The sequence below is a fragment of the Hydractinia symbiolongicarpus genome, chromosome 11, assembly GCF_029227915.1.
Source record: "Hydractinia symbiolongicarpus strain clone_291-10 chromosome 11, HSymV2.1, whole genome shotgun sequence".
NCBI lineage: Eukaryota > Metazoa > Cnidaria > Hydrozoa > Anthoathecata > Hydractiniidae > Hydractinia > Hydractinia symbiolongicarpus.
Genome location: NC_079885.1, coordinates 26575678 through 26588004, shown reverse-complemented (window position 1 = coordinate 26588004; position 12327 = coordinate 26575678). Strand labels below are relative to the sequence as shown.

The window sequence follows — 12327 nt, the reverse complement described above, 5'->3', positions numbered from 1 at the left end:
TATTGTGCTAGCTTTTTTCAACCTGTTTAAAATTTCTAATAAGCAACCGGTGAACAGACAAACACCCAGTGAACAGACAAGCGTCCGCTTTTAGTATTGCCCAGAAAGCAACGCTAATCTCTTTAATATTTTCCGAGGTCTGGACACGACAACGCCAGGTCATGTTGACACAGCTATTTACACAACGAAACCTCGCAATATCTAAGATGTTTCTTCTAATATCAATCCTCTTCCACGAAAACTGTTCTCAATAACAGCGGAAGGTAAGTTACACCATCTTGGTTTCGTCTATAATTTGCTACAATGGATATTTGGTCGCATCGAAACCCAACCTCGTTCCCAGGACTATTTGCTTCTCAACGGCGCTGCGCTTTCTGATAGTTCTAAAAGGTGCTGGGTTCGAGCTTGATCAAAACCATAAACAAACTTTGATGTTTATCATACGTATGACCATCTCATCTTTTATTTTACGTTTTCTTGTGTATTGGAAGTTAAGAATATATCTGAATAAACAATGTATGAATCTATTGGATTGATTTGCACGTGAATTCTGTTTGTCAAATTTTATAACCAGTTTTATAATATTACTTTAAAACAAACGCTCAAAAAGTCATGATTTTTTCTGGAACCATATTTAGCAAAATGCTTGTCATCGCAACTTCCAAATAGGTTTTTTGAAAAATTTTCTACGTAGTTGTCAGATAAAAGTTTTAGCTCTTTCAGATTTATGATAAAAAAATAGGTTGTTGTTTTTTTTGTTTTTTTTTTCTATTTTTATTTTGCTACTTTTTTGGACGTGATGTTCTTGCATATGGACATTTTTAGTTTTTTTGTATAAAATTGATAAACAAAATCACAGTGCCAATACTTTGCGCCGGTAGGCTAGATAAACAACGTTACAAGTTCACCCATAGTTGTTTTTTCAATATCGGAAGTGTGTAAATGTCCACGCAACGGTTCACAAAGGTCGAAAAAGGTAGTGGGGCGTAAAATAGAGCGTGTGGACGTAACGAAACAGATTTATCGTTTAACATTTTAGGTCTAACACCAAATAACCATGCCCGTTGTGAACATTCCCAAGTAAAATTTGAAGTTCAAATTGTGTATGTCTCTTATGTAAAAAAACAATATCTGTAAATTTGTTTTGGGTTGTACACGGACATTGGTATTGCCAACCCAATTTCACCTAACATCTTCCGAGTTGAAAAAATCCTATCGACGTGTGGAAACACTCAATTAAAAACAGTATTGGAATCAAGCTTCTTTTTTCCTCGTCTTCGTGCGTGTTGCAACCTCATTTCCAGGATCTGTTTTTATAAGAAAGGAAGAAAATAAGGCAACGTTAAGGTGTGTCTAAAAATAATAATTTCGAAATCCTTTAATGTATTTTCAAAATAAAAAATTACGTAGCCAGGGATTTAGGAATTATTTATAACTTTTTTCTTCAGAATTGAACATTTTTTAGAATTTATTTGTTTTTATAACTTCCTAAAAGTAAATTCTAGGAACATATAACGGTCTGGGTACAAGGGATTTGATATAGTATATAAAAAGATCAAAAACAAGCAATGTCCAAAGTATATGGTGACGTTCTGTATACGCGAATATTATTTTTTTCTGCTACAATTTTCTTTTCATTTATTTAATAGGAAAGGTAGGAGCAGAGTTTTTGCTGTTGCTGTGGCGGCGGTGGTGGTGGTTGTTGTTGTCAATTTTTATTCTTTTTTAGAATGAAACGTTTCTTTTTCTTCGCAATCTTCATTTTATCACTTTCACTTTGCTGTGCAGAGCAGGAAGACGTTAAAGAAGTGTATGAAGCTGATTGTAAAGAGGTAATTTTACGATTTGACAAAGATATATTATTTTGTTGGTGTTGATATTTGGTGTTGATAGGAGGCTAACAAAATCTTTAAGGCTTGCAACTTCTTTTCTTATATGTTTTTTTTTAATAGTTACCCGGCTGCTGATGGTTTAGGCCTCAAATTGGACCCAAAATAAGCAATTTATTCAGCAATATACAAACCTTACTTGGCAACCTTCCCGGTTGCACTATGGCAAAAGACTCTATAAAGGCGACATACATCAATGTTAAAATTTAGTGTGTGTTGACTTATTACTGCCGAACACGATCCTAAGGGTGAAAGTAGAGTTTACAATGCCAGTCGTGACTGACTGTTTTGTTGTTGTTGTGAATATGAATACGGAAATGCCCTTTTTGTAATGTGTAATTAATTTTGTAGTTTTTCCTGTCCCTGTAAAACCTCTACCTTTGAATCACATTTCATGACCTTGCATTCAAATAACTGGTATGTTCATGACATTGTTTAGAAAATTCACATAACTCTTCAAGTTCAGTTCGAAGCCGTCAACAAAACAAATCCACAACCGCTCTCCATCACTGTTGATAAAGGAACATACGCCGTGGATGCTTTTCTTGCTGTGAAGGACAAACCATGCTATAACCTGCACTACACGTTATTTAAATATGGCGCATTTATCGATGCAATGTGCAATGTTCGAAACAATTCGAAGAAATCGTTCTACTGGATGTTTTATATCAACAATAAATTGGCACGAGTCGGCGTTTCGTGTTACGAGGTCAAAAAGTACGACGTGTTGACAATGCGATATGTCGATACTTTAACTTTAAAGAAAACACACAAAGGATGTGGACAGTTACGATAATTTGTAACGACATTTGCGCTTGTTCGTTTGTAAGCCGAGTATGTAAACAAACCGCCGCCATTATTGTTGTTTGTTTTTAATAAACGAATTGTATAACTCCCTTACAGTTATGTAGTGGGGAATAAGTTTATTTAAAACGTCCGAAAACAACTAATTGGATTAAAACATTTAGAGGCTAGAATAAATTTTGTCACAACCTCGTCACCATGATCTTTTTCTAGTCCTGGGGTGAGTTTGATTTTGTAATCGTATATTTCTTTAAGCCTCGAATTAAATACGTTTGCCGTCAAAGCAATAATTTCATTATATATATAGTTACTGAAGCCTCTGACTTCAAATATAGGGAATACTAAATACTACCCATGCTTCGCCTATCTTTCGGTCATATTTTTCACCGCAATTTTAGGACTTTTACTTTTCCACCAGTTTAGAATAAAACAACAACACGCATTCATATAAGGCGTACAGGATACAGCCACTTTATTGTTGGAAACACTGTTATCAACGTCGGTCCTATGGTGGGTCCTATGTTCTGAATTTATACATTAAGTATACACGGTATATACGGTATTTCCTACCCACAGCTGTGGTGAAGAAACATTCTAAACATGCCCCCGCTACAAGGCCACACACCACAATTGCTTTCAGCTGTGTTTACGCAAAAAAAAAAACGTTTCTTGAGAATGTATTGTATGTACCAAAAAACCTCGTTTCCAGGGCTTATGCCTTGTTGATGAAGTTGATAGCAACAACCGCTCAGGGGCTATAAAACCCTGGGGACAAGTTTGGGTGATTTTCTTATAATCCAAATATTCTCAGCCAATGACATTAATAATAATACATTTTCTTTTTTATTGCTTAATGTTTTAAAACTTCAGAAGAGAGCTGTGAACGGGATATTGTCTGCAACCAAACTTTCTCCACCAGAAACATTGGCTGGCCCATGGAACTTCGACATGGATTTTAGATTAAAACAAGGCTTGACCTATAAAAGGTGAGCCTAATCATTGACAGTAAAAGTATTCAGGGTATCCTGGCCAATCTATCAAATCGTTCTTGTATACAAATCCTTGTACGTCTCCGTTTGGTCGAAATCTCGTCCACACGTAAATTAATTTTTCTTTTGCATCACTGTTATGACTCTGTATCACGTCAAATAATTCGTACGCATCATACTGAAGTAACTTCTGATCATATTCAGTAGTAATATTGTTACTTTTGATGGACATGCGATAAGGATTCGCATCACCGTGAAATCGGAAGCCATGATATTCGAAATACATTTTTACGTCTAACGATTTAATTTTCGACTCAGGTGAGGTAAATGGTGGATTTGCTAACTTCATTAAGTAAACAAGTCGACATACGTTTGAGCTGAGTGTACACACCACATAATCTGATTGAGCGAGAAAATATAGATCAATTAGAATAGACTCGATGACCTCTTTAGGTGGTTTGTCTTTAATATGATACAACTCCATAGCCTTCCTTCTAATACGAGGTGGCATCACAGTAATGGTGTAGTCGCTACCCAGCAAATTTATAATTTCTTCGTGGGAATTAGTATCATCTGTAGCTAAGTAGATATTTCGCTTCACACGATCTGGAAACGATTTGTCAAAAAAACTTTTTGTTGGGTTTGTATATAATTTTTCCTGATAATAGTTGGCTTCCGGCATTTTGTCCTTTCCATGTCGTATATGCATCCCAACTACAGGATGTTGAAATTTTATTTCATTTGAAACCCTGTTGAGTTTTTTAACAAACTCTTTATTCGGTCTCAAAAGCAAATATGATATCATTTGGGCAGAAAACCATAACTTCGTGTTATGAATGTTTAATTCACGCAACTCCTTTTCCGTTCGTTCCGGTATGGAACCTGGTATAACTCGAAGTGTGGGAAATCCTGGTTCCGGAATGAAATGTAAAATCCTGTACGAGTTGTTTACATCGTAACCGTTAAAGTAACATTTAGTATCATTCACAAGACAGAACGATACATATTTTTCTGCTGGATTATTTAAAATATTTTCAATGTTATTTTTCATATACCCGCACCTTTTTGATTCAGGTTTCAACCAATTGCTTAATCCTCCGTAATGTTTATAAGGATTTTGTGCGATAAGAAACATTCTACCAAGTGCATATGCAGCTTGTACGCATGCACCATATCGATGAAGCATCGAACCAAATCCAGCTATATTATTTTTTACTTCACAATATAGAATTTTCTTTTTCTCGCAATCTTCGCCCTCTTGTAAGACATAAATTTGCCTCCATATTCGATCATGTATTTCTTTGAGTTGGCTTTCGTATGGCTTTTCATCTTCATATTGAAATTCATGGTAGCTTTGTATAGAAAACGTAAATGTGGATGGCCACAAGAAAATACAAGTAAGAAAGAATCCGCTAATGATTAATGTAGAAAAACAGAACAGCTTTAATCTTCTCAACATGGTAACTTGGTTGTAACTTGTGTTTTTTTATATCGGTTTTATCCATGTAAATGATTGAACACGCTAAGTACTTTCGCTTGGACATGTTTTTGTGAATTCTATTTTAACAAATATTTAAACAAAACCTTGTTTGTTCTTAAATAAACAAAGGAGGTGTATGGTGAGAAAAAGTCGTTGTTTCAATATATGGAGAATTGTAAAATGTTGTTTTGATGTATTACCTTTTCCATCCCGCATGTTACAAATAATAATGGCCGATAGAACACAAGAAGAGCTGTGGGGTAGCCTTGCTAAAAGCATGAAGAATAAAAGAGTTCACGGCAAAGGTACGGCAAAAAAATCATCTGGACTTGGAGAGACATTTTATGGAAATGCCCGATATCGAACTAGTGCAAAGAGAAGCACATGCTCTCCGATAACTCAATCCTGATTATTTCTAGAACTGTATTGTCAACCTTTAAATGTTTAGTGTTATCTTTCCACGCTTAATGTCTCCCGTTTCTATATGTGGTTTTTTCATTGTAATGATATGTTTCTTTTTGAAATATATTTTATTTGATATTTTATTTAAATAGGATTGCAGTTAAGAGCAACTCTGTGTACTGCTTTATCCACGTGATCCATGGGTTACTTTTACTAATATCACGTGACCGTTTCTAAGATACATTACGCTTCAAACCCATATCGCTATGATCGCAATGGACGGAAAGTTAACTATTTAACTGGGATAAAAACTACCAATGCTGCTAGCATAAAATTAGCTATTTTTGCTTGGGTAAAATCAGCAAAATAGCTAGCTATAGCTAATTCTTTCAGACAGATTTTCTAGTTATATCTAGCTAGCTTTACATGTACTACGTGAGTGAGATAATTCTATAAGAATGTCCCATTATATAGCTTGTTCTAGCTACAATCGTCCACAAAATTTGTTGTCTCAGGCAATTTTTATATCAAAAGCCTAGAAACAAAAAGCTTACAAAAGTTTAGCAAAACAACATATAGTTACATAACTGTCCCCACTGATGATCAATGTTTATATAGAGGTTGACGTGGTCATGTGTAATCATTTAAGCTGCTTAGCAACAAAGGGCACTTCTTAACATTGAATATGGAGGGGAAATGGGGAGCCATATTTTTGTGGACAATTGTAGCTATATTGAAGGCACGTTAGAAACCTTTTAAACCCCGCCGGTGAGCATACACGAATGTGGCTTACGTTACAGAAACTGAAATTATGCGATATAAATATATCAGGAAACTTTTTCAACATCAACATTTGTTATTACCGACGCGTTTTAAATTCTGACAAGCACTTCTCATGCAATTGTAAACATGCATTGAAAATCTTCAAATATATTCCATATTAATTGTTTCTTATTTAATTTCCCCTTATATAGAAGTATAATGGCCTGATAATTTCTGTTTCTATAACTTGACCTTATCTTTACACCAATGCAGGATATCATGCTTAAGTCCAGCTCTAGCTAGGTACCAAGCTAGCATAATTAATTGCTATTCTTTGAAGTTTTTGTTCAGTTTGGAATTATGTAAGAGCTTTTTATTGTTATGAAAACTTGTTGTACAAATACGGCTGTCTGATTATTAGTTGGACAGGGTAACAACGGCTTGTTTTTTTGGAAAATGTGTTATGCCTATCCAGTGTTACGATTAATTTTTTATCTTTCGCATAAACTTTTCCCCTAAAATATTACAGGATTCTTTTTGCTTTAAGAGGGTAAAAACAAGTTATAAACTGTGTTTTTATTTTTAAATGTTACAAAAATTTTTCCGCAAAATAAAATTGCTTAGTGATTGTTTTAGCTTCGCAGGGTAACAACAGGCTGTTTACTGTCTGTTTATTTGAACCAAAGTAAGGATAGTTTTTTGGAAATGGGAATTATGTTGAAACGTATATGTGCAACACAGTATACCTGTACTAATCACTCAGCCCCAGTGTTAACGACAAGCTATTACCTGTGTTTCTATTTAACAGAATTTGTGCTAATTTTTCTTTTCAAGGGTTTGTTTACCTATACTAATGGCTCACCGCAGATTAAAGTACATATATATTTTAAGTTTCACCGGGAACATTTTGTGAAAAAAAACGTTTGCTGACTATTTTCGCTATGACATGGCACAGTATGTAAATTGTCTTTTTATTCTAGCTAAAGTTGAAGGAAAGATATTTCCTGAAAAATATACCGAAACACCCTAAATGTTGTGTGTGTTTCACCCGACTAGCACTGCATACCTGTACTAAGGCGCTCCACCTGAATGTGTGGTACAGTTTACAATTTGTATTAACAGTTCCACCAAGTGTTTTACGCCAGGTAACACAGTTACTTGTGCCTTAACCAGCATTTCTCAAAAGGTTAATTAACTAGGCTGTGTGCTGTAAATTCCTAAGTGTATATAATATTCACCTGTAAAGTTTTGTATATATTTATGCCTTGCTGGTCTAATGGCTATGACACTCATACAAATGACAGGTCCAGGTTCAAATCCTGGACAGGGCTACGAAAAGCATAATTATCTTGCATCTACAAGAAGCAGGTATTCATAAGTATATGATGTTAGCTATATTGAGTGATAGGTAATCTTTGAGTCGTAGAGGGGGGATCACTTTAATTTATAGAGCCCAAAGATGCTTTGTTTTTGTAATAGATCTATTACTTTTTGTTAAAAAGTTTTGTGTTGATGAACCTGGTAGGCACAAGAAACCAAAAAGGCGTTTTTTACTAAACCTTTTTGCCTTTCTCGTGGACTTCTCTGATTATTTCTAATTCTTGACTTTTTAATGTTGTTGTCATTGGAACCAAGTTAATTTTTAATCTCAGATTTATCAAAAAATGATAGTTTTTTCGGCGTTATGACCGATTGTTTAAATATTTATATTGGCACATAATTCTGCTAACATGATTAACTGTATATTGACACGATATAAATTTGACACCTTTTTTATGAGCTATTAAATTTGAAATATTTGCTCCTCAATATGTTCTATACTCCTGGTCTAATATGATACATATCCTAGAAATATTGAGTATACATAATCTTTGAGTTGCAGGGGGGGGGGGGGATTTTCTATTAAGACGCCTGCCCCTGCCTTGCTGTTCCCTGGCCTTGCCAGTGCTGACTGTTCCTTGTATGTCGACTTGTTTACTTAATGAAGTTAGCAAATCCACCATTACCTCATCTGACACAAAAGTTAAATCGACGTAAAAATGTATTTCGAATATCATGGCTTTCGATTTTACATTGATGCGAATCCTTATCGCATGTCCATCAAAAGTAACAATATTACCACTGAATATGATCAGAAGTTACTTCAGTATGATGCGTACGAATTATTTGACGTGATACAGAGTCATAACAGTGATGCAAATGAAAAATTAATTTACGTGTGGACGAGATTTCGACCAAACAGAAATGTACAAGGATTGGTATACAAGAACGATTTGATAGATTGGCCAGGATACCCTGAATGCTTTTACTGTCAATAACTCTTTCTTTTCTTTCTAACAGTTGTTATTTTGTGGAATTGTCGAACAAGAGATTCATTTCCCAGTGTTTTTTGTTTAAGCTCTAAAAAAGCGCAAATGAAGCAAACCCATTTATATTCCTAACCAACCCATCTAAGCAGCGCCACCACTTATAAATCTGGAAACTTGACCACTCTTTAATTAACACCAAACCCATCAACCACTATAGTGTTAGAACTAAAAAACAAGCAACGAAATACCTATCAACCACTATACAGTCACAACTAAAAAACAAGCAACGAAATACCTACCAACCACTATAGAGTCACAACTAAAAAACAAGCAACGAAATACCTACCAACCACTATAGAGTCACAACTAAAAAACAAGCAACGAAATACCTACCAACCACTATACAGTCACAACTAAAAAACAAGCAACGCAATACCTACCAACCACTATAGAGTCACAACTAAAAAACAAGCAACGAAATACCTATCAACCACTATAGAGTCACAACTAAAAACCAACAACGAAATACCTACCAACCACTATACAGTCACAACTAAAAAACAAGCAACGAAATACCTACCAACCACTATACAGTCACAACTAAAAAACAAGCAACGAAATACCTACCAACCACTATACAGTCACAACTAAAAAACAAGCAACGAAATACCTACCAACCATTATAGTGTTAGAACTAAAAAACAAGCAACGCAATACCTACCAACCACTATAGAGTCACAACTAAAAAACAAGCAACGAAATACCTACCAACCACTATACAGTCACAACTAAAAAACAAGCAACGAAATACCTACCAACCACTATAGAGTCACAACTAAAAAACAAGCAACGAAATACCTACCAACCACTATACAGTCACAACTAAAAAACAAGCAACGCAATACCTACCAACCACTATAGAGTCACAACTAAAAAACAAGCAACGAAATACCTATCAACCACTATAGAGTCACAACTAAAAACCAACAACGAAATACCTACCAACCACTATACAGTCACAACTAAAAAACAAGCAACGAAATACCTACCAACCACTATACAGTCACAACTAAAAAACAAGCAACGAAATACCTACCAACCACTATACAGTCACAACTAAAAAACAAGCAACGAAATACCTACCAACCATTATAGTGTTAGAACTAAAAAACAAGCAACGCAATACCTACCAACCACTATAGAGTCACAACTAAAAAACAAGCAACGAAATACCTACCAACCACTATACAGTCACAACTAAAAAACAAGCAACGAAATACCTACCAACCACTATACAGTCACAACTAAAAAACAAGCAACGAAATACCTACCAACCATTATAGTGTTAGAACTAAAAAACAAGCAACGCAATACCTACCAACCACTATAGAGTCACAACTAAAAAACAAGCAACGAAATACCTATCAACCACTATAGAGTCACAACTAAAAACCAACAACGAAATACCTACCAACCACTATACAGTCACAACTAAAAAACAAGCAACGAAATACCTACCAACCACTATAGAGTCACAACTAAAAAACAAGCAACGAAATACCTACCAACCACTATAGAGTCACAACTAAAAAACAAGCAACGAAATACCTACCAACCACTATAGAGTCACAACTAAAAAACAAGCAACGAAATACCTACCAACCACTATACAGTCACAACTAAAAAACAAGCAACGCAATACCTACCAACCACTATAGAGTCACAACTAAAAAACAAGCAACGAAATACCTATCAACCACTATAGAGTCACAACTAAAAACCAACAACGAAATACCTACCAACCACTATACAGTCACAACTAAAAAACAAGCAACGAAATACCTATCAACCACTATAGAGTCACAACTAAAAACCAACAACGAAATACCTACCAACCACTATACAGTCACAACTAAAAAACAAGCAACGAAATACCTATCAACCACTATAGAGTCACAACTAAAAACCAACAACGAAATACCTACCAACCACTATAGAGTCACAACTAAAAAACAAGGAACGAAATACCTACCAACCACTATAGAGTCACAACTAAAAAACAACGAAATACCTATCAGACTTCTAACACTGTTTTTCTGCTTGTAATCCACGTTTTGCTATTTTCGTACTCTTGACAAAATATATTCTCGGACATCTATATAATAGCCATTATAAGCCTGTCTATTTGTGACGATATTAACCACGGACAAAACCTTCAAGCTATAAATAACAAGTGCGGTATAGTTTTATCGACTTTGCTGTGGCGGGAAAACTCCCGGGGGTATTCCACGGGCTAGTTCGTATATATTTTGTGTGCCTGGTACATCAAATCACTGTTTAAGCGTCAAAATCAATATGGAGTTACTGGTGAGTTATCTAGTAGAAGAAAACGTAACTTTTCAGCTAAAGAAAACAAATCTGTATAGTAAACATTGATCGTTTCGGCTCTGATAAGGTAAATAATTCTTATACGGATTTTTGTTTTATAACATGCTACAACCTCGTTCCCAGGGCATTTTGCATTTATGATGAATTTAGTAGCGATGCAGAAACCACGAGACCCTGGGGACGAGGTGAAGTATACCACATACCACAATTTATGAAATGCATTCGGCTTACTCGTAAGATCCTTAAAAGAACTTAAATTTAATCCCTTTTTTTTAATTTGATGTAACATGAATGCAACCATTTAAAAGAGAAAAAGTAAGGAGGTTTTTAAAAGAAGAAGATATTTCTTTATAAAGTCATTACTCAAACCTGGGTAGCATCTACATGGACCCGAAATGAGATTAATTCCGATCGAAATTGAGTAACCATTTGTAAAGGTTACACAAGAGGTTAAAATTTTCATTTCGCCCCAGAAAGGCTGCCTTAATAGCATACCTTGAGAGGATAGGCACGGAACACCGGCCATTGGAAGTTTATTGAAAACAAAGAAGCGACAACCATGTTGAATAATGTGATTCAGATAACAACATTTTACTGACCTTCAAAATCATTTTGGAACTCTTTCCATTGTTGAAAACAAAGGCACGGTGAGTTTGTGTATAATTAAACAGAATATTCGACAAAGTAAACATTTTCGGAACCGGACATTTCGCAGTGTCATTTAAAAAGTGCGCAGTGTTAAGTAAATTGACCCTCCATTTCTTGGTCTTCTCACCCTCTTCATCTTGACCTAAGCAAGTTTAAAATGCTGCACAGAACTGTTTTTAAAATTAAATATTCATATCTCAAAATCTTACTCTACAGAATGATGGATATTTAAGGTGGGTTTCCACTTGTCCGTTTGGTAGCAGATACGGGCACGGGACAGACGGGAAAAACCAATTTCCATTAAATGAGAACGGGAACAGGACAAGCGGGAAAAACAAACTTTAAACGCGCCAAAAGTCAAAACATAAACAAATATGGCAGCCTTCATCAGTAAACTCAGCAGCAGAACTTTGTTATTATTATTATTCTATCATTTGAAATGCAAAAGAAGTATGAAGTATAGAAAAATAATGTGGGTTAGACAACTATTCAGGGAAGGTTGTTGATGTTGTTGTGATGTAGTATGAATAGCTGCTGCTGCTGGTCCATCTTCTTGTTCTAGAGTTTCTGCTATAGCTCTGTTATCACTAACGAGCAGCTCCATGCTCTGTTTCTGTCGCAAATACCGTTGATTTGCCATGATGAAAGCATCCTCC

The 12327-nt window shown here is 35.3% G+C and overlaps 2 protein-coding genes across 3 annotated transcripts; one reads left to right on the top strand and one right to left on the bottom strand.

The window, feature by feature from the left end:
• Window positions 1-208: 208 nt before the first annotated feature.
• Window positions 209-2749, top strand: LOC130614325 (uncharacterized). 2 transcript variants are annotated; one of them, XM_057435752.1, is made up of 3 exons: window positions 209-263; window positions 1730-1832; window positions 2329-2749. In XM_057435752.1, the coding sequence occupies exons 2-3, from the start codon at window positions 1731-1733 to the stop codon at window positions 2683-2685; spliced, it is 459 nt and encodes a 152-aa protein (XP_057291735.1). In that variant the 5' UTR covers window positions 209-263; window position 1730; the 3' UTR covers window positions 2686-2749. The 2 variants fall into 2 exon arrangements, with proteins under 2 accessions (XP_057291735.1, XP_057291736.1); XM_057435753.1 differs by lacking the exon at window positions 209-263 and adding an exon at window positions 1535-1654.
• A 729-nt stretch (window positions 2750-3478) lies between these two features.
• On the bottom strand, window positions 3479-5235 carry LOC130614320 (alpha-(1,6)-fucosyltransferase-like). Its single transcript, XM_057435747.1, has one exon. It carries the CDS (start codon window positions 5139-5141, stop codon window positions 3690-3692), a length of 1452 nt encoding a protein of 483 aa, XP_057291730.1. The 5' UTR covers window positions 5142-5235; the 3' UTR covers window positions 3479-3689.
• Between the last annotated feature and the right edge of the window lie 7092 nt (window positions 5236-12327).

Excerpts from the sequence above, each read along its gene's own strand:
- LOC130614325 (XM_057435752.1), top strand. The coding sequence starts at position 1,731 with ATGAAACGTTTCTTTTTCTTCGCAATCTTCATTTTATCACTTTCACTT. Across the intron at positions 1,833-2,328 it reads ATGAAGCTGATTGTAAAGAG|AAAATTCACATAACTCTTCA; the intron begins GTAATTTTACGA and ends GACATTGTTTAG.
- LOC130614320 (XM_057435747.1), bottom strand. The coding sequence starts at position 5,141 with ATGTTGAGAAGATTAAAGCTGTTCTGTTTTTCTACATTAATCATTAGC.